At 31.9% G+C, this 27,984-nt stretch overlaps 1 protein-coding gene across 2 annotated transcripts; it reads left to right on the top strand.

Moving 5' to 3' along the window:
- The first annotated feature begins 931 nt into the window (after window positions 1-931).
- On the top strand, window positions 932-27,984 carry LOC144970964 (uncharacterized). 2 transcript variants are annotated; one of them, XM_078911188.1, is made up of 21 exons: window positions 932-985; window positions 3,260-3,844; window positions 4,897-5,058; window positions 7,006-7,191; window positions 7,742-7,871; window positions 8,817-8,953; window positions 13,054-13,161; window positions 13,586-13,695; window positions 14,537-14,714; window positions 16,225-16,386; window positions 17,795-17,986; window positions 18,363-18,554; window positions 18,804-18,973; window positions 20,592-20,718; window positions 21,615-21,809; window positions 22,166-22,234; window positions 22,876-23,037; window positions 23,763-23,849; window positions 25,100-25,179; window positions 25,646-25,870; window positions 27,232-27,984. In XM_078911188.1, exons 2-21 carry the CDS (start codon window positions 3,359-3,361, stop codon window positions 27,257-27,259), a joined length of 3,186 nt encoding a protein of 1,061 aa, XP_078767314.1. In that variant the 5' UTR covers window positions 932-985; window positions 3,260-3,358; the 3' UTR covers window positions 27,260-27,984. The 2 variants fall into 2 exon arrangements, with proteins under 2 accessions (XP_078767314.1, XP_078767315.1); XM_078911189.1 differs by lacking the exon at window positions 21,615-21,809 and having other exon boundaries at window positions 939-985; window positions 27,232-27,407.

The following is a 27,984-nucleotide window of genomic DNA, read 5'->3' as shown; positions in this document are numbered from 1 at the left end:
AATAATAATAATAATGATAATGATAATGATAATAATAATAATAATAATAATAATAATAATAATAATAATAATAATAATAATAATAATAATAATAATAATAATAATAATAATAATAATAATAATAATAATAATAATAATAATAATAATAAATGGCATTTATATAGAGCTTTACCCCCGTTGTCTTAGGCTCTAAGCGCTTTACAGTAATAAAAAAACAAAACATATTACAGTAAGAATAGTGCGGCTATGTGGTCTAGTGGTATGACACTCGCTTTCGGATCGGAAGGTCCTGGGTTCAAGCCTCGCTCGGCGCATAGTTGAGTCTTTGGAAAAGGCTCTTTATACTCATTCTCTCACCGTACTCAGGTGTAAAATGAGAACCTGACCGTTAACAGCGTTGTCTCTGTCCGGAAAAAAAATGTAATATCGCCTAACAGGCGTCATGTGCCAGCCTTTTATGTGTTATAATTGCCTGTAATTTAAGTAGGTAATTATTGTTATATTGTATGCTTCATGATCGATCGCATCGTTACAGTTGTAAATTATATATACATAATATATATATATATATATATATATATATATATATATATATATATATATATATATATATATATATTATATATATATATATATATATATATATAAATATTTTGACGTAAAAGTAAAAACAAAACAAAAGGACTTGTACGGTGTGAAATGGAAATTTGGTTATCTACGTACGGGGGGAATAAATAATACATAGTGATGCGCATCAATCATGGTGAGTATATGAGTATGCTCTCTCTCTCTCTCTCTCTCTCTCTCTCTCTCTCTCTCTCTCTCTCTCTCTCTCTCTCTCTCTCTCTCTCTCACACACACACACACACACACACATAAACACACAACGCACGCACATTTCGTCCTAGCTTTACTTCAAACAAAAAAGAGCACTTCCTGTACAATGGATGGCGTCTATGGCGACAAGCCGTGGCAAGTACAAAAGGTAAACTGTCTAAACTTTGTAAACAATATAATTGACTTATTTAATCATTTCCGATTCTCAAAGCTAATGGCAAATGAATTCTGAAATAACACAGGACTATAAGTAAAATATATTTTGTTGTCATCTATTTTGAATGGAGTTGTAAAATACAACAATAATAACAATGCAATGGCAATGATTGACAATGGCCAGATAATTATTAGAGTAGAGCACACCTGAATTTGAAAGTTTATACTTTCCTTACACTTTTATCACCAAATTGAGTCCACTTCTTACCATGACCATTTGATACAGTATGTGATAAAATTGAAAAACAAAAACAAAACAAACCCAACTCCATGTGAAGCCAGTGGTGCCTATACAAATGAGCCACTGTTCAAGTTCAAAGTTCATTTATGGAGAAAAAATAAAGTGGGTAAAACTGATACTATCTAGTAAATGTCACGGTAAATTAAAATGGCAGGCATTAGGTGTCGCTCTGTGAGAGCGATATCTAGCATTACCTACTATCTAGGTCGTGCTCAGACATCTTCACCCCCATTAGCCCCATTGTAATTGTACCAAATTTTCGTAAGTTGACTGTTGTGATCTCTTTAAAATAGAATTGGATGGTCATCACTGATGATAATAAAGCATGGTAAACAAAAATTACTGTGGACAAATTAATGACAGAAACAGAAAAGATAATGATAATAATAATAATAATAATAATAATAATAATAATAATAATAATAATAATAATAATAATAATAATAATAATAATAATAATAATTGGGATTTGAACTCAGGACAACAGATCCACTCGACTTATGGAGATATTTAATCATGTTTATTTAATTTAGAGGATTAAAAAAAAAAAATTTGAATACCACTTTTTATTTTGTTATTTTAAATTTTAGTTGCACATTAGCAGAAAAAAACAAGGCATACCAATGTTTTCCTTTTAATTTAGTGACTCTCTCTCTACAGAAAATATTGAAGCAATAAATAATGTTTTGTTAGGTTCACCCTATTAGAGCGATATCTAATATTATGTTATGTGTCGCTCTAATAGTCACTTCGAATTAAAATGTGACTCTTATTAGCTAGTCTTATATTTTTTTCAAAAGTAAAAATTAATAATTCAAAAGCTCATTAATATCATATTCTAAGGACAAAGACAACACGTCACCTTAATTCATTTTTACCACATAGTGTTCAAATTGTTAACGAGCAACTGTGATTTAAATTAAATAATTAAAAAAAAAAATATACACATACATGTTCAGACTAGAGGCCAGAAGAATAATCTATCTCAATTAATAAAATTAATATATAAAGTGTCGCTATTAATTCTTAATTCTATATTTATACATTTTTATGCATTTACATATAAATTCAAACTAGGGGTCATAGGGACAACATATTTCACTTTGTAAAATTTATATATATATATATAACGTAGCTGTAGCATAACGCAAGTGAAGATGCTCTGAGGACATATGCACTGGATCCCTACATTGTCACTGTGCAGAGGCTTAAGTACCTTTAGGGAGAAACTAAGAGGGATTCACAACCGGTGCCCAGACTTTGACATATGTCCTACTCCTGGGTACACAACTCCATCTTAATGAAAAGCCTTTCGATAAGCTGACAACTGGTTCAAATGGGCCTTTAGCATTGGAAGACGATGAAATCTTGATAAGTTTTGGCATTGACTGAAATATATTATCTAGATGAGCTTTCTTATATTTTTTGCACTCTGAATTGTGAAAAAAATTACAAAATTTAGAAAATGGCGTAATTTTTATCAAATTATAACTTCTGATACACCGTATCTACATTGATGTCAATCACATCAATCTCTGCTGTTTAAAATGATAATAAAAAACATTCAGATGTTGTAAAAAAAAATAGTGATAAATAACAATGTGAAATTGAATGTAGGCTTCAATTTAATATACGAAAACAGATAAAATGGACGTTTTGGGTTTTCACCTTTATCAACAAAACAGGATTAATGAAACACTACAGACGAAAGAGATAATGTGGTAGTGGCGTTGTTAAGAAGAAGATTATATAAACAAATTTAAACAAAAAATAAAAATAAAAGCTTGGATAACTACATCTCATTTATGGATGTGTGACCTGTCTTGAATTTTGTCAATGATAAAACTGTCTTTGTTTTTTAAAATTCCTTGACACATTACCTGACACTGTCTCAAACTATGCTCTTTTGCAATGAAATGCTCATACAGTCCTTAAAATTTTTTTTTTTTTAAAATTCTCTTTCAGGATTTTTAGCGGGTATGACTATTTTAAAATCATCAGGCGAATTTCGGACATATAAAGAAAAGGCTGTTTCTAACAAGACTTTGATTATGAAATAACTCAATGATGGCTTCAACCACAGATCAAACCACAGATGTCTTGCGACGTAGACTTGCATCAGCAGAGCAGGACACACAACAGCTTATGAAACAATTGGAAGAAATGGGTTTTTCAACTTCATCCAAGGAAAAAGTTAGCAACCCACGTGTTCCCCCCAAATCTGTAGGTGATAAAAACCCAAATGAAAATGGCAACACAATAAAGGAAAATGATGAAAATATGGGCAACAAATCACTACACTCTGACCAAGGGCCAGGGATATCTGAAAATACATCAGTTAAGATCGCAAGTATAAAAGAAAAAAGTGCCAATGAGCCCAAAAGCTCTAAACATAAACCTATAACTCCCTTTTCCCTACGTGGTTTGTCAATGCCAAATCTTTTAGATGTGAACAATGTAAAAAGTATTTCCGAATTTGCCCCACAATCTTCCAAAACAGCTGAAAACACATCCCGAAGGAAACAGAGGAATGTATCTCATGAGGAAGAGGTAAGAAATTTGCTTTTTACATGATTTCTCTGAAAAAAAAAATTCACGTGATTCTCTTTTACACAATTATTCAAGTTTAAAGTCAGTTTCTTTCAATTGTGGAAAATTGCATTGAAATGAGTTTATGCACTTCCCTGTTCCTTACAATAGTGTTAATTCAACAAATACATGTTGTGACACGTTTTATGTAAAGATAAAAATGCTATCATATTTTTAGGAAAGAACAGGATTTGTAACAAAAATTATTTTTGGACCAAATCTTTTCCTACTCAACATCAATGTCAATGATATTGAATTGCCAGTACCGTTGTTGTTTTTTTTTTTTGGGAAAGGGTGGGTATGGGGGGGGGGGGGGGGGTAGAGATTACAAGATGGCTGAGTTGATAATGAATTACACTTCCTCCCAACCAGGAAACATGGATCTGCATTTCTTTTTTCTTTTTTTTGTTTTTTTTTTTTGGGGGGGGGGGGGGGGGGGGGGGGGGGGGGGGGTAAGAAGCTTAACCTCTATTTCTTGCTTTGTGGTGCTGTACACTGCAGCTGGTGCCAGTGTTAGGGTTATCTCGTTCATTTCTTGAAATAGACCTTAAGGTAAAAACTTCCCTTTGGGATGAATAAAGGAAATGTTATCTTTTTATTTTCATTACTTTTTTATTTTTCGATTAACCTCTATTTCTTGCTTTGTGGTGCTGTACACTGCAGCTGGTGCCAGTGTTAGGGTTATCTCGTTCATTTCTTGAAATAGACCCTAAGGTAAAAACTTCCCTTTGGGATGAATAAAGGAAATGTTATCTTTTTATTTTCATTACTTTTTTATTTTTCGATTTTAAGAAATATTTTCAATAATTTTTATTCTTTTTATTGTTTACTGATGAAAGGGTGGAGCTCACACAAAAATGTAATTGTTCTTTATATAAAAGGAATTGACACAGAAAATCAGAGAGGCAGCCAAGGCGTCGTAATCAGATGATTAAAAAGTAAAAGCCTCAAGAAAGTCAGTCATATAATATGTGGAAATTTAAGCCTCTTTTATTTTATTGTTTGATTCCCAGATTAAAGTTGGAAGACATGAGTTGGAACAAGAGCTGTTACGAGTGAAAAGAGTTGCATCCCAGTTAGAGGAAGAAAATGCTTTTGAAGCAGAGGCAAAAGTGAGGGCAAGGGAAGAGGCAGAAAAGTTAAAATCTCTTCTAGATGGATATGTGAAATCTCAGGTATTGGCCATAACAATATGACTGAACTGCTGTATGCTGAAAAAGTACCTTTTTTTCGTTTTGAACATTGTTTTCACCATTACAATATTGCTTTATATATCGACAGATTAAGATGACCCCCATCTTGTTAAACCGTCATACACTACTTTCAGATTTCTTTAAAATCTCCAGTCAGAGACTTTTGACGAGTTGGGGTTCATTTGAACTTTCAATTTATAAAATTTAAGTTTTTTGTTCTAAGTAAAAGATGTATTGTTAGTACACGACAGTTTATATAATCTATTCTGTTAAAAAATAGGGGTAGGGTCAAAATTGTTCCATACAGCCCTTGTTCAACTTTTGCCACTGAAGACAGAGTTACTGGTTAATCTAAAAATTCTAAATTTATTTCTTACAGATTGATAAACGAGTAACTTGCAAACCTTTTAAAATTCTATCACCCGTTGATTAAAATGATTATTTAGAAAATCTGCTAGGGCATGATTGGTCATTATTGTGATGTTGTTGTATTGTTGTGATGATGGTGATAATGATGATGATGATTACGATGATGATGATGGTGATGATGATGATGATGATGATGATGTTGTTGATGACGATGGTGGTGACGATGACTACGATGCCACTAGTGTGCATATGTGTGAGTGTGTATATATGTCAATATATTATGTTATGTATGTTCTTTATAATATTGTATTGCTATAAATCTGTAACCAAATGACAAATTGTCACTATTTTGAGGACAATAAAGACTTATTATTATTATTATTATTATTATTATTATTATTATTATTATTATTATTATTATTATTATTATTGCCAAATTCATTTGCACACACCTCAAAAGATTCATCCCATGGTCTCGATAATTTCTACAATACAGTGGTATAATAGTTAAAATATATGAGTGCCTGTTCGTAATTGCCTTTATTTACTCTCAAATATTGCGAGTTCCCCTCTAGTCATATAAAATTTTGGTTTGTACGATGCATATACAAAAGAAAAAAAATAATAGAACTAGTCTATGACCTGTAAGTGATTTTTAAGTCACAAATAACTAATTAATGTTATCAGTTGCACACAAAACTGCAAAACTTTTTTAAAATTGGAATTCTGACTGATTTGAATGTCCTGGATAAGATTGCCATCATGTCATCCAATTTAGTTGACTTCCAAATATGTTTGGGCTACCCAATGGAGGAACAGCACCCCTTTATCATAGCCAAAGATGGTCAGTGCATTAATACCAGCCCATTTTTGTCTTCAGTGTGGAAAGGACAAAGACATAGACATGTTTTTCATGTAGTTTAACAATTGAACGAGAATAAATGTAGTAGAGAGATATCCAATCTTGATTTAGGGAAAATGCATGTATACAGGGTTTTGGTATTGTAAGTGTGCAAGATTTTTAAAATGGTAGCCATCATTTCAAATAGCAATCTGATTCTTTTGAATGGAAGCACCGTCAAGCACTTTGATCATGATGAAAACAAAGAAAATGTTCTTTATCAATGCTTTTTGTTTATTTATATCTGACATACCTAACTGCTAAGTGATATGGTTATTTGCCCCCTTACCGCCCCCCCCCCACCCCCAAGGATAATTGTTTTGTACATATTTCATGTCAATTTTTTGGGGGGAAACGCAAAATAATATATTCTTTTTTTTATTTTGGACAACATTAATATGTGCATATCATATATTTCATATTTTTGTACTTATTACATGTCAATTTTTTTTTTGGGAAATGCAAAATAATATTTTTTTGGACAACATTAATATGTGTAAATCATATATTATTTCATATTTTGTCTGTGAGATCAGTTTCAATTTTCAACTTATTCTCCTAATTTTTTTTCAAACTAATCTTTTACATTTCAATTTATCACACACGACTCTAAAGCTTATCATTAAAAGTTACTTTCTTTTTCTCTTACTTATTTTTAGGCTGAGCATGAAATGAAGATTGAAGATCTTTCAGCTATGAAGCAGAAATTAACAAGGGTGGTGACAGAACTGAAAGAGGAAGTATCAAGGGAGACAAGTCTTCGAGCCAGTCTAGAGGAATCCCACAAAACATTGCTTTCTAGGTTACAGGATATGGAAGCTGTTATAGAAACGCTGAGATCAGAGGTGTTACTTTGATAATTAAAATTAGAATTTTAGATATAAACAATAATTTTTTTTTTAATTCAATGAATTTTTAAATACAATTTCTAACTACTGGTAAAGAAAGCAATTAAACACTTTTTTATGGATAGTGGTAAATTCTAAGCTTATAAAAATTTTATATTAGGAGATTAAACATGTGCAACTTTGTTGTCATGTGGTATGACACTCGCTTTTGGACTGGTAGGTCCCTAGTTCGAGGGCACAAAGATGAGTCCTCAGAAAAGGCTCTTTACTCTCATTCTCTCACTACTCTCAGGTGTAAAATGAGTACCTGGCTAGTATCGGCATCTCCTTCGTTGAATAAAATTGTAATAGACCCTCTCGTCCAACATGTTTAGTGTTGCTGTTGGTTTGGAACCCTTTAAAATGCAGTTTGACCGCATTTTAGCGGATATTGGGCCGTGTGAAAGCTTGAGTTCTTTCCTTTTTAAAAAAAGTTGATTTAAAGAATTTAAAGAATTCACTTAATGTTTAGTATGCAATATGTAACCCATATGTTGAAATTCTGCAGGATAAAAACCAGATGACATGTTCCAACAGCTTCAAAACTGAGCTGGTGAAAGTTAAAGATGAACTGGACCAAGAGATCTGTAGAAGGAGGAAAATTGAGGAAATGCATGTCGTTACAGTAGCTGAAAGGGGTGATAAAATCTGCTTTTTTAATATTATGCATATATTGCTGCATGCATGTGAAAACATGAATATCTTATTTGACATATACGTTTTTAGAAACCTAACCATTCCCGTCCATTCTATGTTTGGTTAATAAAATAAAAACCTGTTCTTCTAAGCATCCGTAACAGTTTTCCTCCAAAATACTGAGGAAAATGAAATAAAAAAGGGGAAACCACAAGATAACAAAAAGACAAAGGAATAAAAAAACCCCCCAAAAAACACAAATAAAAGTGTACACTTTTAAAGCTAAAATTGTAGGTAAGACCATGGGTTGTCATAACAGACATAAACCATTTTTTAAAAAGTCAGGGTAAATTAAAATGTACATTTGATTCATGATAATGCTATCATCAAGTTTTTGGATTCACAGCTCAATCACACATACACACACACACACCTTCTCTCTCTTTAATCATTAAACTGATTTAACTAATCAAGTAGCTAGTGGTAGTGTCGTTTTAATCACTCAATGAAAGACGCCTTGTGGATCACCTCATACCATCCAGGTGGTGATGTATTTGGGCATTGTGTGATCATGTGGTCCATGTTTTACCTGTTGTTTTTGCAAAAAGGGCAGTTTGGTGAAGTTCTGGTGAAATCCAGTTAGACATCAGATTTCTATAAGTATATTAATTAACTTGTTATTAGTTCTGCTAAAATGTTTATTTTTTAAATGTATAATTTGGACTGGGACCACCTAAAAGCATTGCAAGGAACGGAATTCTTTTAACTAGTGTACAATTATATATAAGATACATAATATAATATAAGGATATTGCATTGAATACTACTCATTCAATGCCTGGTAATGTACTGCATTGAAAAATTGGTGCTCATTGCATTTTCAACTAATTGCTTAAAGAGTTATTATTTTATAATGTTGCATCACTCATCTCCTTTTGCACTTTCAGACCGTCTTAAACTCAATCTGACAACATCTCAAGTAGAAAATCAGAAGGCTTCCCAGGAACTAGGTCGCTTACAGGCTCAGTACACAGAGTTGATATCTCAACTGGGGCAAGCTCAACAAGTCACAGATTCTTTGAAAGTAAGATCTCCGTATTATTTGAATGTTTTCAGAAAGTTATGGAAATGTATTCACACTATATCCATCTTCTTTTCCGATTGACAATTAGAGAGAAAGAAACCAGTGAGCTAGAAACCGCTTCATTAATATGTTATACAGTTTTTTTGTGTTTTTGTGTTTGAAAGAAAGAATGATAGGGAAATGAAATGGATTACTATTAATAGCTTGCTCTTACACAGTGGAACTTGTTCAATTCTTCTGAAACTTTGTATTTAGGAAGGAAAATAAATATCTTCAATTTTAATCTTTAAAAAATGGAAAAAAAAATAGAAATAAAATAAAAGTACAACAAAATAAACACACAAACAAAAACAGAAAAAAAATGAAAACAAAAACAATCCCCCCCCCAAAAAAAAAAAAAAAAAAAACCAAAGCAAAACAAAACAAAAATCTAACAAATCAGCATGCATCAGTAAAGGCAGGTTTGTTCTGTACTGTTAAGTACTCACCATTTAATTGGAAAGTCATGATGGTAACATTTGTCATATTCTAAAACAATCCATTGTTTATTACTTCAAGAAACACAATTAACAAGGAACAAACATGTGATTACAGGATGACAATCGAGTATGGACATATTGGTGATGCAGCAATGGTTAGGGATGCAGGCAAACGGTATACCTTGCATATGTGTTTGATAAAGCAATGTGTGAACTTATGTTTAACAACGGTTAGCACTAACATTGCAAGACATTACAATACTTATTATTTTACATTCACAACATTCAGATATTTTCTTTTGATACTATAGAGTTTAAAAGCTCTATCGTATAATAAGGTCCTATCGCAGACAGACTTTGAAATGGATGTGCTGCTGTTTAGATAAACTTAAACATTTTAAAAACTGTGTCTAATTAAAACTTCTAAAAACCATTTCAAATATCAGTCATTTCATTCTTAACTCAGCAAGACCTGACATATTATAAGAATTAACACGCAATCATGCCAACTCTGTTGTTTCTGTGGTTCTCTATTTTATAATGCTTAATGTGGATTTCCCAAAGCAATTCACACTAAACACAATTGAAACCTCCTATATACAGTTTGTAGCTTTATGACAAAGCATTTAGACAGTGGCGGTTCTAGCCTATTTACAGTGGTGGGGCAAAGATGATTCGGTCATAAATATATATATATATATATATATATATATATATATATATATATATATATATATATATATATATATATATATATATATATATATATATATATATATATATATATAATTTTTTATTTTATTTTATTTATTTATTTATTTTTTAATTAATTTTTTTTTTAATTATTATTTTTTTTCACCTTTAAAAAATAATATTTCAACCACAAATAATCACATTCACAATGAAAGGACAATACAAGTAGATTTTAATTATTCCAAACGTAATCAAAACTGAATCACGAAAGAGAATACCACTAAAAAATAAAGCGACGAGACATAATGCGACAACACCTTGACAATACAAGTCCATTTCGTTCACTCGAAAAAATTAAAGATTTGCTTTAATCCCTCAACGGCGAGATTAATATTTCTGTTACATTATTGGTTTTCAGTAGTATGTAGTAACCTTAAAGTTTTAATCGAGAAGCAACAATAGCGATATGACTCGAGTTTCATTCAGAGCTCAAATTGCATTTCACTGCTGTCTTGATGATTAGAGTGATTGTGCCGGTGGTGGTAGTGGTTGGAATAGTGGTAGCGGTGGTGGTGGTGGTGGAGGAGGATGTAATTATGGTAGTGGTTTTGGTGGTGCTGTTGGTTAGAATGATAGTTGTGGAGACGATGACGGAAATGTTATGATGATGTTGATATTGTTTTTATTGCTATTGTAGTACTTGTTGTTAATATTGTTGTTGTTGTTAATGATGAAGATGATGATAATGATGATGATGATGATGATAATGATGATTATGATGACAACGACGATGTCGTCGACAATGATGGTTACCATACGATATTACAAAGTTTATTCAATCTTAGGCTTTCGACAATAAATCATACAATTTGATGACCACATGAAAGTGGGAAAAAAAATGGTAAATGGAACCATACAATAAACTGATACCATTAATAACCACACAAAAATACAACAATAGTAATACCACCAATACGTACAATAATAATAATAATAATAATAATAATAATAATAATAATAATAATAATAATAATAATAATAATAATAATAATAACAATAATAATAATGATGATGATGATGATAATAATAATAATAATAATAATAATAATAATAATAATAATAATAATAATAATAATAATAATAATAATAATAATAATAATAATAACAATAATAATATTACCATCATCATTACTACCACCACCATCATTACTACTACCACCACCGCTACCACTATCACTACCACCATCACCATCATTATTACGTTTCCAATCATTTTTTCTCGTTTAAAAAAAAATTGATATCTATCAAAAAAGTCGAAATTCCGGTCATTTTTTTAAAGGGTAGTTAAAATATCTACGATTTTATTAGCCCTGAAAACTACGATTTTTATTTTCCTATTTCAAGTAGGCAGCTCTGCTATGACAAGTACTCGTATCAGTATCAGTTCCATAGTCAAAATAAGACAAACAAAAACAACGTTTATTTAATCTTAGGCTTTCGCCAATACTTCATACAATACAATTAAGACAAAATAATGTTACGAATTTCTCCTCATGCATTTGTTAGACTATAACAATAACGACCGTGTTATCTTTACTCCTTACCCAACCAACCCCGAGCTTCCCGCCTCTTCATCGCGAACTATCTTATGTATGTATTAGCTTCAGGACGGGCAAGTACGGAATCTGCCCACCCTTCCGTATTTCCTCTATAAGTCAGTTAGAATTCAACTCTCTCCTTTTCTCAGAAGAGTATTTCTCGTATACTAATTCAAATGTTGAGCAAACCAAAATGGTGGTTGTATTTTATATATTTATTTAGTCGTGACTTTTGAATAAAAGTGTTTTGTTTTATTATACGGAATACAATAGAAAATTACATTGTTTTGCAAAATTATTTTGTCTGGCAATAAAAATACAGGGGTAATTACTTTAAGAATTAAAAAAAAAAAGAACTAACAAATTAATTTGTTAAAAAACAAAACAAAAAACAAAAACAAAAAACAACAACAAAAAAAACAAATAAGAAAACAATTTAAATAAATGAGTTTTGAGAAGCACTAAAGAAAACGAGGAAAAAAAAGAAAAGTTTAAATGGATAAACAAATATATAAAAACAACACAAATTAATACTAAATTGATATAAAATTAGTAAATTAATAAATTTAATTCAATACTGGAACATTCCCAAAGTCATTACATCAATGGTACCAGCACAAGTAAGGCAATAAATAAGAAAAAGTTCGTTTGCCAAAATCTCTATTTAGTTTTCACTGGTTAATAAGGTGGGCTCATTTGAATTAGCCCGACCTAGTACTAGAGAGGCCAGACAGCAAAAATCGGAGTTAGTTCACCGTCAGGCGACGAGACGATGAGATGACGATGTGGGCGGAGTGGAGTGGTTGGGGGGGGGGGGGGGGTGATAAAAAAAGAACAGGAGCGTATCCTGGTTTATGCATTAAGGGATGCATGGTGATTCGCAATCTATCAAAAATACACACAAATTGATTTCAGTATGAAGTATCACGTTTAAGTAGTAACTTTTGAAATTATCTAATTTAAATTTGATTATTTCAGAGCTGGTAATACAGCATATAACTTGAAAAAACAGGCTGGTATTTGCCCACCCTGCCCATTATTACCAGCCGTCCCTGCATTTAGAACTGTAGAACTTTATTTTTACCAATATATACATTTGAAGTCTTCAAAGAATGTTACATTTATTGTGTCGTGTTTATTCAAAGATGACATCTGGATCGACAAGCAACTGCGGAATAAAAATGTAGCAATAAATACACATTCTTAATTCCCTTCCTTTTTTTTTCTTCTTCTAAACGATTTTTGTCAAATATCCTCTAATTTTATTATATATTTCAAGATTTATTTTATTTATTCATGACTTTCTAATTTTTACTTTGTCCTCATGTAGACGGGAAAAGCTACACTTGAAGAAGAAAAATACCAATTATGTGAGAGGGTGAAATCATTGACATCAGAGCTCGAGATACTGACATCAACACAACAAGAAACAAAAGAGGTTTTTATTGCTGTTGTACTTCACGTTTCTAATTTTATTTCCGTAAATAAATATCATGGAATGCATTTGATTGTGGGCTTATTTGTTATATTTTAAAATGTAAAAATAATTTTGCTATAGCTTTTTTTCCTTTCAATAAAGATCAGTCACTGTTTGAATAACCTAAAAAAATTGAAACACGCAGGGTTTGTTTGTTTGTTTTTTGTTTTTAAAAAAATATATTTGTAACACTTATCCAGCTTGAGATTTGCCTTTTTTCCCCCATTGAATCACTGCCTTTAATCTATATATATAAATGGAGTATAAAAAAGTGGAATTATTTACTCACATCGTTGAGCTTAGGATTTCATTCCTAATAAAGAAAGATAGAAAGTTATAGGAGGTGAAATTTTTATTTATTTATTTTTTATTTTTTTTCATCCAGTCGGAGACTCGACTTTTTGCTGAGAAATCTGCCCTTGAATCTGACTACTGTAGGATGAAAGATGACAAGGAAAAAGCGCAAAAGGCATTGAAAGAAAAGCAAGACAGAATGTACGAAACTTATTATGTTTACTCCAGTATTCATCTAACTTTTTACTTTAATGCAGGAAAATAAAACCAAGTAACAACGTTAAATGTCAAACAATCCAAATTTAAATGAATACATTAGTTGGAGAAAGACAAATTTATTATGAACTGTAAAAATCAAGTTAAAAACAGAATAGAACAAAACAAAACAAAACAGCAAAAAAGTCCAAACGAAAAAAAACAATATTATCCACTGATCATTTTGTACTATACATTACTCCAGCATAAAGTGCATTTATTTCTGATTATTCTACTATCAGCTGCATAATTATCTCCAAGAGGTTTTGATTATTGTCAAACTTCATGATTATCGTTTTACATTTTCCGTTTTATTTACTTGAGGCTATGCTAAAAGATTGCTGCATCGCTTTTGTGAAATGGAGACAAAATTATTTCAACATTACATTTCATTTAATTATCAAAAATAAATAAGACATGAATTTGTATTTAAAGTGATTGATATATAAACAATCACTTAGATCTGATTTTAGAATATTTATGTTTCAACTAATAAATCATTGTTATATTCTTGCATTTGTGTCCCCACAATACGTTGCTGAATTTGTTCACTATTGTATACGGCTTTTTTAGAATCTTCTACTTCTATGCTTTTAGTGCCAGTCATTAAGTCTCTGGATCATTTTTGTCAATATCTAAATCAAGAAAACTAAAAGAAGAAGACAAGTTATTGAACTTTTTTTTTCCTATAGTTCATCAAAATAAGCTGAAAAATTGATAATGACATATTAGACGAAAATGGCCTCTTGCAACAACTTCATTTTCTCTCTTTTTTCTTCTCTTTCAGGGAAAGCATGGAAGCAGAGCTGAAGACATCTAAACAGAGTTTATCGCAGAAGAACAAAGAATTCAGCTCAGCAGCTGATGGCTTGGAGAGGGAGCTAGCAAGTTTGAGAAATCAGTTAGAGGCAATGGAGTGTGAGAAACAGAATGTCCTGAGGGACAAAGAAAGTCTGTTGGAGGAGGTTTGTGAGCGCTTTCAATTTATTATTGTTTTTAAGTTATCGATTTTTATTCAGTTCAGTGTAAGGTGCTTATATGACCCATAAGTGCCACAAAGGCCAATAAAAAAATTCATTTAATTCATTTTGAAACTTCCGTGTTAGCTTCCATACCCTTATTGCTCCCCCTCTTAAAAAGAGAATTGCCATATACAGTCCTTTTGAAATTCGTCTTCAGTATCAGGGTGATTTTTAACAATTTTAATGACATGCCTTAAATATTATTTTCCATCTTTCCACACTCAAGGTAAGTAGTTTGGTTGTCTTTTATAATTTTATATCTCTACAATTATCCTTCTTAAGACAAATGCTGGAGTATAAGAAACAATTCAAACCTTCATTCTTAGACTATTTAACAATTATCATTTTAAAAAATTGAATACGCTTTAGATAGCTCTTAGTACTTAGATAATACAATCATTGCCTACAATAATGTACAATGGTAATGTTGGCAGTCACTAATGTGGCACTTCATGGTATAGTGAGTCCTCAGAAATTATCAATTACCCACATTTTCTCACCATAACCAGGTGTGTATTAAATTAGTATTTGGTTTGTAACAGTGTGGTCTCCGTGTATCTGTCGCAAAGAAAGAGAGCGCCTAACAGGCTGCTTGACTTGTCCAACATAATGAAAATCAGTGAGTGTTTCATTGTGTGTCTTTTTTTTTTGTTTGGTTTTATATTTATTTTTTTGTATTTTGTTTGTTTGTTTTTTTTTTTTTTTTGTTATCTTTTTCAAACACTTAACAGAATGTCACGTGCCTTTGGATTGGAAAGTCGTAGATTGAATTACTATTGAGACACTGAATTATTTTCTTTCTACCCAAGCATTTTGATAGTTCTGTTCAATATATTCTAATTGTAAAGTGCTTTGAGCATGTTTAGTGGATATTGCGCTATATAAAAGCTCAAGTTATAATCAAGCTCAAGTAATTGGAATCATTTAAAACTAAACATTAAACAGTAAAGTCATTCAAAATGATTTATGTGTAGAGAGTTCAATGTTCAAAAAATAGATCAGATGTAATTAAGTGGTGTCTTATTATCCGCAATTAATATACACGACCTGTTAAGTGAACCCAACGGCTTTATTTGATTTGATGAAAAACTTTACATTTTCAACATCAATGTTTGCTTCATTGAACTAAGAAAGAAGGAAAGAAAGTAGACTCAATTCAATAAATCGTACACCAGTGGTCTTAAGTGCAGTCTGATTCATTACTGCATGTCGATTTATGTGTGTTTGCGTTAGTATGATGTTGGTTGTTATGTTGTCTGCATAAGATGTCCCTTGTTAAATTGGATAAAACAAACATGTATCTTTTATTTTATTACTTTGTATTTTGAGCTTTGTAATAAATATACGATTTTTTTTTCTGTAAACAAGCCAACATTGTTCTTAATTGTCAAAAGTTTTTTTATTTGATACTGTATTATACTAGACGAGAAGATTTTTCTCATCTCAAAATTAGGTCAATCAAACTGTGGACACTTTAATGGCTGAAAGGTCAAGGTTACAGACAGAGGTACAAGCCAGCATGCTTGAAGGTGAATCACTGAGGAATATGTGCACCAAACTGGAGCAAGACAAAGCACAAATGCTGGAGAGACTGAGCTCTTACCAACACCATCAGGTACTATTTGATATATATATATATATATATATATTTATATATATGTGTGTGTGTGTGTGTGTGTGTGCGCGCACGTATGTGTGTGTGTATAGATATCACATGTTTGGATTTGGAATTCCCTCAAGTCGAATGAAAGATGTATGGATATGTTTGGATTTGGAATTCCCTCAAGTCGAATGAAAGATGTATGGATTAGAATCTTATGCGAGAATCCATGCAAATATTGAATGGGATGAAATGAAATCAAAACACTTGGGAAAGAATGCATTTTTGTATCATTTTTTTTTCATTCTACCCAAGTGACTTTGTTACCAATTCATCACTTTATACAAATGCCAACTTCTTTGCAAATGAGCAAGTGAAAACAAAAATCATCCCATGGCCTAAAGAAAATAAACTTGGCATATTTGGAACATTAATTTACCACTCTTTTTTTTTTTTTATTGTCTTTATTGTTTTGTTACTTCGTATCTTAAAATTTAGTAGAATATTTATCATCATGAGATAATCTGCACTTGGTTATAAGTATAAAAACAAATGAAATTTAAAAAAAAAATGTATTGCTTGTAGTTAATGTTTTTTTTAATCTAATGGTTTTGCATCCACTTTAGAAAAAAAGACACAAAATGTTATATTTTACATTACACAATATCCACCAAATGCGCTTGAATTGCTTTATAAGGGATTCAGAGCCAAACAGCCACAAGTAATTGGTTTTAGTATCCCCACTTTTTCATTGTTAGTCACTGTCATGGCTAGTCCCTAATTTATATCTAAGTCAATATTTGTGAGTGCATATAAGCCAGAATTTTGTGATCTTTGTTACCCATCATTCACTGACCATGCTCAAAATTGCTTGCCTTTGTAATATAAAGACACACTATTTTGAGGCTCAGAGTGAGAGGTATGCACTGTGGCATTAACATTGAAACAAATAGATTCTCCAGCACAGTCAGTTACTAGACAACGTGCTCATTGGGAGTATAAAGCTGCTATTGAGATGTACATACATCTAATCGGGTTTACCTTCCTGTGTGTTTGCTTGTAGACATAAATAGAAATGTAAGAAATAAGAAATAAAGAACGGTAATCCTTCAGTGCCAAAAGGTCAATGGAGCCTGAGTATATCCCAGTTTTGTTTAGCGTTAAACTGATTGTGACCCTTTGTAGAGGATGCTGGTCTTGTACAAAGTACTTTTCACAATATTTTTTGTAACTTATTCTGCTACTCAATCACTGCTTGGTGGACAGAGGGGTTCAAATTCACAAATTGACTTTACCCTGATCTGAAAGTTGTCCGTTTGTTTCTAAGCCAAGCGTTCTGCCGATTGAGCTATAAGCCCATCTGGAAAATTACAAATAAACATTATAAAACAGGTTAACAAATTTGGTTTTCATTTCCTCCTAGAATACCCATATAAAAGTTGAGGACGCATTGAAGCAGATGGTGGAGGCAAAGAACAAGCTTGCTTATGATAATGGCAAGTTGCAATCCACCATCCATCAGCTGCAACTTGAGCTTGACAATGTTAGTAGAGAACAAGGGGACATTACTCAGATGAAGAAACTGTGTCAAAGCCTTCAAGCCAAGTACACACAGGTTCGTGTGTTTATATTACCATACATTTGTAGGATTGAAACTGCTTATCAGTATGATTATAAATTTGAAAAAGAGGATATGCAGTATTCCTCCCATTTTGTTTTAAAATCTGAACGAAATCCCAGAAATCTTTTGTTATTATTGTAGCTTTTAAGCTGATTATTCTATTCTTTTTTTCTCTCTATTTTTCCCCATCTTTTTTATTCTTTTATTCTGAGTTTGCATTTTTTTAAAAATTACTACGCGTTAAACACTTTGTCATTTTCTAACCATTTAACATTACTAAATCTGTATTGGACATTTATCCGTTGGTGTTAGTTCTATAAAGTTACAGTTTAATTAAAGTTTTCAACCCACTCACTCATGGCTCTACCAGAGTCAGCAGGAAATATCAGAGTACAAGATTTCTTTGCAAAGAGCTGAAGTACAGGCGAGGACAGCCGTGGAAGATTTGGAACTGAAGGACAGAGAGTTGAAGACAGCAATGACCCAACGTGAAGAGATGGACAAGGAGCTCGAGAAGGTGGCAGGGAAATTGGAAGTGCTGGAGGATAGGGAAGTTTACAAGGTAAATGTGTGTGTGTTTTTTTTCCTTTAATGATTTTTTAAGAATAACTATTTCCTATCAAATCTTTTTTTGTGATTGATATTGAAGGGAATTGATGAAAAAGTGAAGATGTCTTTATCATTAAGCTGCTTTAAAAATTATAATTGTATAACTACTATACCTTGTCTTCATGTTAAAGATAAAGTTTTGCAATGGTATTTTTATCATACTTACCTTTCAATGTCTGTGCTTAAACCTCTGTTTTGCCAGGTCCACAACTACAAAAAGTCAATGGAGGAGGCCAAGGTGGTAAATCAGGACATGGCAAACACTCTGGAGGCAGTGATGACGTCACACTCACAACTCCAGACCATCGTCGAAAATCTGCAAGTGGAGCTTGGGAAACGGGACAGTCAGATCTGTCAGCTCAAGGCCTCTAGGTAAGATGGAATGGGTTTTTTTTTTCAGTTTTAAGTATTCATCATCATCATCATCATCATCATCATCATCATCATCATCATCATCATCATCATCATCATCATCATCATCGTCGTCGCCGTCGTCGTCATCATCATCATCATCATCATCATCATCATCATCATCATCATCATCATCATCATCATCATCATCATCATCATCAAGATGACAGTGACTGTGGCAGTGGTGACGATGGTGAAGGATTTTGGTTCTCACTTACGTCAGTAGTGTTTTCCTTTGTATTTCTCCTAATGACAGTAAAGGACTGAACATGCAATTGGATTACTATATCTTCTTATCTTACATTCCTCATCTTGGATTACCAATCCTAGCCCTCTCTTCTCTTCAGATATTTTAAAAGTATTTTATAATTTTAAGAGTTATTGACTGCTCTTTGTTTATTATTATTATTATTATTATTATTATTATTATTATTATTATTATTATTATTATTATTTATTATTATTATTATTATTATTATTATTATTATTATTATTATTATTATTTTATTACTATTTTCTTTTCTTATTTTCTTGCTTGTACACTTATTGTATGTACAAATTAAAAACTTAATATTTTGTCATGGGTTGAAGGTCACTCATACAAAAGAGTAAAAAGTTGTGTGGAAGTGATATTAATTGTTATAAATATTCATTCCAATGGAAATTTTGTCCTTTTTTAAAATTTTTTTTGTAGGAATAGGGGAAAGTTACTTATTCGTGGAAAAGATGAGATAACAGCAGGTCTAGAACCCGGGTCCTTGGATTTTTAGTGCACTGCCAATTTGCCTACTTCTTGCATCTATTTTTGTTCTTTAAAAAATATTTGTTGTCTATTACTGAAGAACCCCCCCCCCCCCCTTTTTTTTTTAATGCAGCTATTTCTGTTTCTATGCTTTGTCTTTGAAAACAATCACAAAAATAGCTATCATCGATACTATTGTTGTTAGTGAATAGAGTTGATGATATATGGAAATCTTACGAAACGTGCCATTATAAACACTTGATAAGACATTAACTAAACAGTATTTAGGTGTCCCACTGTATCATAAATCGGTGATCGTTTCAGTGATAAAATATGGTTTGATCTCATTTGACTTAACATGTACGTTGGAGACTCAGTGGTTATTGAAAGAGATAGTTAGGTAGATAGATAGATAGATAGATAGATAGATAGATAGATAGAGAGAGAGAGAGAGAGAGAGAGAGAGAGAGAGAGAGAGAGAGAGAGAGAGAGAGAGAGGGGGGGACTTGAACTTAAAAATGACGGTTCACAAAGGGACTTTTATGTAATCTCTCTTTCTTGACAATTGGAATAGCCATTAAAAAATATTTTCAACAAATATTTGTGTTTATTGTCACAGTGGAATCACAATTTATTTATTTATTTTTGTTTTATATTTTGCACCTAGTTTGAATGTTGTACTTTGAATCAATGAAATTCTAACTGAAACGAACTCCATATGATACCTTGCAGTGTTTTTTGAAGTATGTTTTTTCATAAAGAAATCATAAATAAATGCTTTACTTTTAGTTATATTTTTGGTGTATTTGAGTATTATTTGATTGTTTTGCTTTTCAGAAATAAAGATATTGACGAACTGAGGAGTCAACTCACTGAATATGAGGTAAAGACGGAATCATTGAAATCTGATCTCAAGAAAGAAAAAGACTCGATTCACAAAAAGTCAGCGAGAGATTTGTCGGAGGTGATAATATTTGTTGCAAGATATTGGTTTTAAGCCAATTGAATACTTTTTTTTGGACATTTCTTTAATTTGATTAAATGCTTTCACACTAACTATTGAAAAAAATATATTACCTGTAATTATTTTTATCTGAAGTTTTTTTTTCTAATTCGTTATCATGAAAAAACATTTAAGTTCACAATATTCTCATTTCCTTGATTTCTGAATTATAATCTTATGAGAGCCGCTTATTTTTTAAAACATCTGTTGCACTTTTCCATAGCTTTTACTTTTTCTAAATTATTTTTGACAATTTTTTCTAAAAAAGGTTTCTGCTTCTCAGAGCTGGAGCTCCTAGTTTTCATCTACTTGACATTTTCCCTTCAATCTTTTAAACAAAATCCAAACACAGAACTTTTAAACAAATTTAACGTCCTATACGGTTCACATACATATTTGTTTTTTGATAGATAAGGTGATTTATGAAATTAGATATCGTTTAGATTTATTTTATGCATTAAATCGCTGTACAAATTCCTTTAATATTATCATCATCATCATCATCATCATCATCATCATCATCATCATCATCATCATCATCATCATCATCATCATCATCATCATCATCATCATCATCATCATCATCATCATCATCATCATCATCATCATTATTATTATTATCATTATTATTATTTATTATTATTATTATTATTATTATTATTATTATTATTATTATTATTTTTATTATTATTATTATTATTACTATTATTATTATTGGTATAAGTAAACACATTTTTCGTTTTTATGAACTTAAGCCACTCGAATGGCATAAAAAGAACGATATTTCATACTATACAAACAATATTGAATAAGATATAATGTTTTCTATAATATTAAAAAAAATATATTATTCTCAGGTGAAAAAGCAAAATGACAGCTTGTCTAGTCGCAATCAAGAGTTGGTCAAATTGAACACAGAATTAAGGCATCGGTTGTCGGAGGGGGAGAAAGAGAAGGAAGAGTTAAAAACGAAAATGTCAGGACAAAGACACAAAATGGAGTATCTACACAGGGCAAAGAAACAACTTGAAGATAATCTTAATAAAATGAAGGTACAAAACTCACCCTTTAATAGATTGTTTTAAAAGCAGTTTTTTTTCTAACTAAAAAGAAAACCAAAATTATAATAGAAACGCTGCAGGACATACTGGATGAATTCGAATGTTTATGAAAAAGAAAAAGAAAGTACCATCGTATCTAGTCAACCCTGTAAAGAGAATCAAACTTCTACATAGGGCACACTATAATGTCCTACCTAACCTTTTAGTTTAAATAATATAAAGGCCTGCTCCATGTCTATTTCTTCTTTATGACATGTACTTGATCAACTCTAAAATATGTGAAGTATTTTTTTCTATCAATAAAAGTTACTTCCTAGCTGAAGTGAACTATTTTTTATTAATTACAGACGGTGAGAGATGATATATCAGAGCTGGAGCAAATGAGAGACGAATACATGAGGAAAAACAAGGACCAGGCGAGTTATATAATATCTTCTTTGTAACTTATTACAAGCTTATCTCATATTTCTGTTATTTTTGTAAAGAAAAATGAATAGTATTTAAATTCCATTGGTTAAATGGCTTTGAGGAAATAACATTTTTGAATTATGAACATTTCGGGTCAAAACTGTCTTCAGCAAATAAAAAAAAAAGAAATGATTGACGAAGACGCAAGCATAATAATTTTATTTTCTCCTGAAACTTTCATTGTTCACATTTTTGTTTCATGTTCTCTATGTTTTTCAACATTCTATCATTTCACCAAATTTACCTTCTTTTTTCAATGTTCTAACCTTTTTCTTTTTGTTTTTATCATTTTGATATTTTCACCATTATACCTCTTTTTTCACCATTCTCCTCAAGATTCTACCTTCTTTAACTATATTTCCTTTTCTCCAAAATTTTGTGCATGAACGCATCCTTTTTAAATTTTATATTTAATATCCTTTTCACACACGATGTCAATAATTCTTTTTGATATTATTATATTTTTAAATCAAGAGATTTGAGAGAATGGAATATTATTTGTTTGCTTAAAAAAATGAAAATAGAATATATCATTTATATAAGTGTCAATCTATTAAAATATTTTCTCTGCCTTTTATTTGGTTTGTAGGCTGACACGATAAGCAAGTTCATATCTCAGATTTCGTCTTTGCAAGAGGAGGTCAAGCAATTGGCCCAAGCGCACATCAGCTCTCAGGAACTGCTCAAGTTAAAGGAGGAAGCTCTGGAAAAGGAGAGGAGGATTAGTCAGGAGATGAGGAAAAAATATTCCGTGAGTCATATAATGCTATGGTTTAAGTGATCCCCCCCCCCCCCCCCCCATGAAGATAATTTTTGTTCTCTATCCTATTATCTTGATATTTTAATGACTGTTTTTCTTTCTTCTTGCATTCTTGTATTGTTGCATTCATTTGCTTTTTGAGAATTCATCTGGTTATTTCGACTATTTTTAATACTACCACTACTACTACCACAACCACCACCACTACTGATTCTGCTACTACTACTACTACTACTACTACTACTACTACTACTACTACTACTACTACTACCACCACTACTAATATTACTACTACTACTACTACTACTACCACCACCACTACTAATATTACTACTACTACTACTACTACTACTACTACTACTACTACTGCTATTACTACTACTACTACTACTACTACTACTACTACTACTACTACTACTACTACTACTACTACTACTACTACTATGCTACTATTACTACTACTACTACTACTACTACTACTACTACTACTACTACTACTATTACTACTACTACTATTACTACTACTATTACTACTACTACTACTACTACTACTACTACTACTACTACTACTACTACTACTACTACTACTACTTCTACATTTTTAGCATATTTTAGGTCGAACTTTTGTTAAGATTACTAGTGGTTAGTCAAATAACATTTCAATGTTCTTATTGGGATATAATTATTTTGTTTTTTTCTTTTGTTATACCTATCAGGATACCAAAAGGAGGGAAACCGAGACAGTCAAAGAAGCCCATGGGACAAATGAAAAGCTGAAGGAGGTTCATACAGAATCATTGGAGGTAGGATCAGCTTAGGAAGTTGTTAGGACAACTCAGTGTACTCAAATCCAATAAAAAAAGACATAATAATCATATTTAGAAACAAAGTTATATCTATGTATAATAAAATGAATAAAATTAGACTCTTAAAAGATTTGTTCATCCAGAGGAGGGATTTTCCTATATGCCCTTTTTCAAAGAAAGATTGAAATTACCCAGAGCTCAACTCACACATTGTGCTGTAGAGGTTAGATTTCCCGTTCATGGAACAAAAATAAAATAGATATCAACTGAGGGACTATAACTTGGTCCACTAGTAGTTTATGCAGTGTTTTATCCTCTCGGCTATTTTGTTTTCTACATTCTTGGCATTTCATTAAGGAGCAGCATCTTATCAAAATGATACAGAAACTAAAACTTGCTTTTTTTTGACATAGCAAGAGGCATGACACCCTTGAAACATTTTTTAACTAGATGGTATTGTGGGGGGTTAAAGATGGAAAGGGAAACCAAGAAGAAGACAGTCACTAGACATCAGCGAATGGATGAATAAGTCAGTGACTGAATGTGGAAATGATGGAGCAGGACAGAAGCTTGTTTCGGCAGGCAGTTGCGGAGGCCACGTCCAGGAAGGATAAGCCGTGATGATGATGATGATGATGATGATGATGATGATGATGATGATGACATTCTTGTAATGCACATGGTATTCAACAAAAATTAGAGAGATTTATAAATTTCGTCATTAGTCCGCCAATCTTGCTGTATCCTAAGTTCATGATAAATTTATTCTTTTCTTTGGTAAATTTAGAAGATTATTTGACATGCATTTCATTACATCGAGAGTTGAGATTCAGTTGAAAGCGATTTTGAGAAAAACTTTAAAATGTGTCTTAGATAGAGGCTATTGAAGAAATAATAAAAAAGGATCTATAGCTCATTCAGGGACAAAACTGAGAGAAAAATATGAAAAACAACAATCTTCTGGAAAAAATCAGGCACTATATCATACACACGTTTTAAAATTTTAACTCAGAGGCTTGGATTTAATTCCTCATTATGCCGACAATCAAGGCAAGTGATACAATGTGCCAGATTGTTTTATTTGTAGAAACAAAACATAACAGCTCTAAATCCTTTCCCGTTCAACCTGGGGAACTATGTCCAGGGTTTACTGTGTTGAGAGGATTAATGTGGGATTTTTTGATTCATGAAACAATAATTCGTATTTTTGATTTTGGTAAAAGGCTTACGTTTTACTTCTTTTGTAGATTTCCAAGCACTTACAGGAGGCACACGAGTGGTTCAGAGGCAAATTTGACAAGTTACAGACCGAGTTGATTGCATCAAAGTAAGTCATTTGTTTTTAGAGAATTATATGTGCAGAATGACTTATAGCAAAAGAAAAAAAAAAAGAAATAGTTCTATTTACATCAAATGTGCTCAAAGCACTAAACAAGGAGTCACAAGCCAGCAGCAACACTGAACATATAAGATAAGAGATAATGCCTGTAAGGAGGTGTTACAATTTTTCTCAACCCAGACAACGTTGTTACTTGACAGGTACTCAATTTACACCTGAATCTGATAAGAGAATGTGAGTAAGGGGTCTATCACAAGACCGTGGGGGTCTATCACTATATCGTTTTGAGGCAATGGGCCACCTATTGATGGCCCGTTGATCTAATCTTTGTAGGTTAGATCAACGAGCAATCGATAGGTAACGTAATTTTATGATACAGTATTGAATAATGGAAGCTTTTTTTCTTTTCTTTTTTCTTTTTTTCTACAATACATCTCTCTTCTATGCCATTCAGACAAACCCATGCAAAGTTGACCAAAGACAATCAGGAACAAAGGAAAAGTCTAGAAGACGAGAGATCAAAGGCTGAAGATGCTGCCCAACGAGCCAAGGAGATGATTCAGTCAAGTCGACAAACAATCAGTAAACTGGCTAGTTACGCAGAAATGGCCGATGCAGACACCAAGCAACAGCTGGCCAAACTGAGGGCAGGATTGCAGGCTGGAACTGTCTCAGGAAAGTAAGAAAACTTTTACAATCGTGAACAAAAAAACCCCCAAAAACACTTCATTCTGATATTATGTCTGGTTCGAACTATAGGCTGGAAATTGATAATAGATTACAGTAATGAAATTCTAGTTGGGGCTCTTGACTTCCTATAGGACAATGAGGTCACGTTGTGTGTCTTCTATACCCTTATATCTGTTTTCCAACTTGCTCCTTTGTCTTTGCCTTGGAATGAGATTACTCTTGTTTTTTTAAATTTCCTTTCACTGAGGGAGACCTTAGCTGGGAAGGAAGCAGTCAAATGTACAGTTAAAGTTTTGGGAAAATTATATTATTTTCCTTGTAATAAAATATCTCTCTGTTATGTATTGTTATATTTGTTGTTTTGAAATATATAATGTAAGCAGTTGAGTGTGTTTCTCTTAGTGGGATCCTGTGCTTGAGGCTGGATGAGACTTTTAGGTGATGTCAAACTATACTCAATAATCGTATGCTCTTGGAATCTACGTCTGCTCTCTATTTGTACCATTCCCGTTTGTCTTACTTTTCTTGTGTACTTTTAATTTTTTTACTATCTCATTTTCTTCCTTTTTGATGGCTCTGACCTAAATGTGTCGCAAGCGCCAGGAAATCCTTAAAACCAAACAAACAAACTGACAGTAACAAAATTTGAAAAAATAAATGATGCTTTTTATTGGTAAGAATTAATGTCGTAAATTTATTTTTGTTAAACCCGTCATAAAGTTCAAGATTTGGATCATTTCTTATTTAAGTTTCTGTTTCTAACAGGATTCCATCACAACACCAGATCAAGAAAGGAATGAACGTTTAAAAAAAATTCCAAACAATATGAATTTATCCCTGATGTAAGGCATGGCTTGTACAAATAGTCATGAAGAACTGGCTCCTCACTTTCAACTTTCTATGCTATTCTCTGGCTTATATAGTATGACGCCTTTGTTATTATATTTATACGTTTCATAACAAAAATGGAACTTTCCTATTCCTTTAAAGTATTTTTTTTGTCTCCATAAAGTTGGTTTGGCAGTGCAGTTATACATATAGGCATATAGGTTTCATCCTTTGTTGTATATTATTGTTATAAATCATATAATTTTAATGACAATTTAAAATTTACAATTACATATAAATCTGGTTATTTGATGGTAGCTTACATGTCTGCAGATCACTGTTTAACAACTGATGACATAGAGAATAGCGCTTTGATTAACGGAGAGAAAAAAAAGTGAGTAGATGTGACTCATGTTTAAGGGAACAACACAAAACAAACAACGTTTTGGCCCTTGGTCTTCGTCAGGAGACAAAAAAAACCCCACAAACACAAATATGTAAATATTTATATTGTTTTTACAGATTATCAATGACAGATCTTGAAATGTAGAACCAAGGAACACGCCTCTGCCCATTGTTTTATGCGATTGTTGGGATGCTTTGATCACGACCACTTGCCAATGTAGAAACTCTTATCTATCCATCCATATACTCTGTTATAAAAACACTGTTGTGAATAAAGGTATACCTTGTTCTTGTAATATGAAGCTTTATTTCGTTGATTTTAATATCTTCAATTAAAATTTTATCAATAGTTACTAGACTGATCATCTTCTTTGTTAAGAATTTCAACAGTAGTTTATCTGCCTATTTACTGATAGCATAAATATAGTCAATATGATTAACGTTGCTAACATTTGTCTCGTCCAATCTTCCTCCTTCACCAATCTAGCTTTTTTTTTTGTTTTGTTTTTGTTTTTTTATTTGTTTGTTTTGTGGACATAAAGATTGATTTTGACAAAAAATGTAGATCTAACTTAAATATTTTGCGGTTTGATCTGTGTATGTTTTGATGTATCTATGTGTGTATTTGTACATGCAAGAGGGGGGGGGGGCATATAGTAGAGATAAAGTAGATAGATAGATAGATACGAGGTAGAGAGAGATAGATAGGTAGGTAGAGAGAGATAGATAGATAGATAGGTAGAGAGAGATAGATAGATAGATAGGTAGAGAGAGAGATAGAGAGAGAGAGAGAGAGAGAGAGAGAGAGAGAGAGAGAGAGAGAGAGAGAGAGAGAGAGAGAGAGAAAGAGAGAGAGAGATTCCTTAATAT

Source organism: Berghia stephanieae, chromosome 4 (assembly GCF_034508935.2).
Source record: "Berghia stephanieae isolate SIO BIC M18660-M18661 chromosome 4, UCSD_Bste_1.3, whole genome shotgun sequence".
Taxonomy (NCBI): domain Eukaryota; kingdom Metazoa; phylum Mollusca; class Gastropoda; order Nudibranchia; family Aeolidiidae; genus Berghia; species Berghia stephanieae.
This window is presented reverse-complemented; position numbering and strand designations above follow the sequence as displayed.

Bases quoted from the DNA above. Each gene is read 5' to 3' on its own strand.
- LOC144970964 (XM_078911188.1), top strand. From the start codon at position 3,359: ATGATGGCTTCAACCACAGATCAAACCACAGATGTCTTGCGACGTAGA. The intron at 17,987-18,362 runs GTTCGTGTGTTT...TGGCTCTACCAG, and splicing joins TTCAAGCCAAGTACACACAG to AGTCAGCAGGAAATATCAGA. The intron at 21,810-22,165 runs GTACAAAACTCA...TATTAATTACAG, and splicing joins ATAATCTTAATAAAATGAAG to ACGGTGAGAGATGATATATC.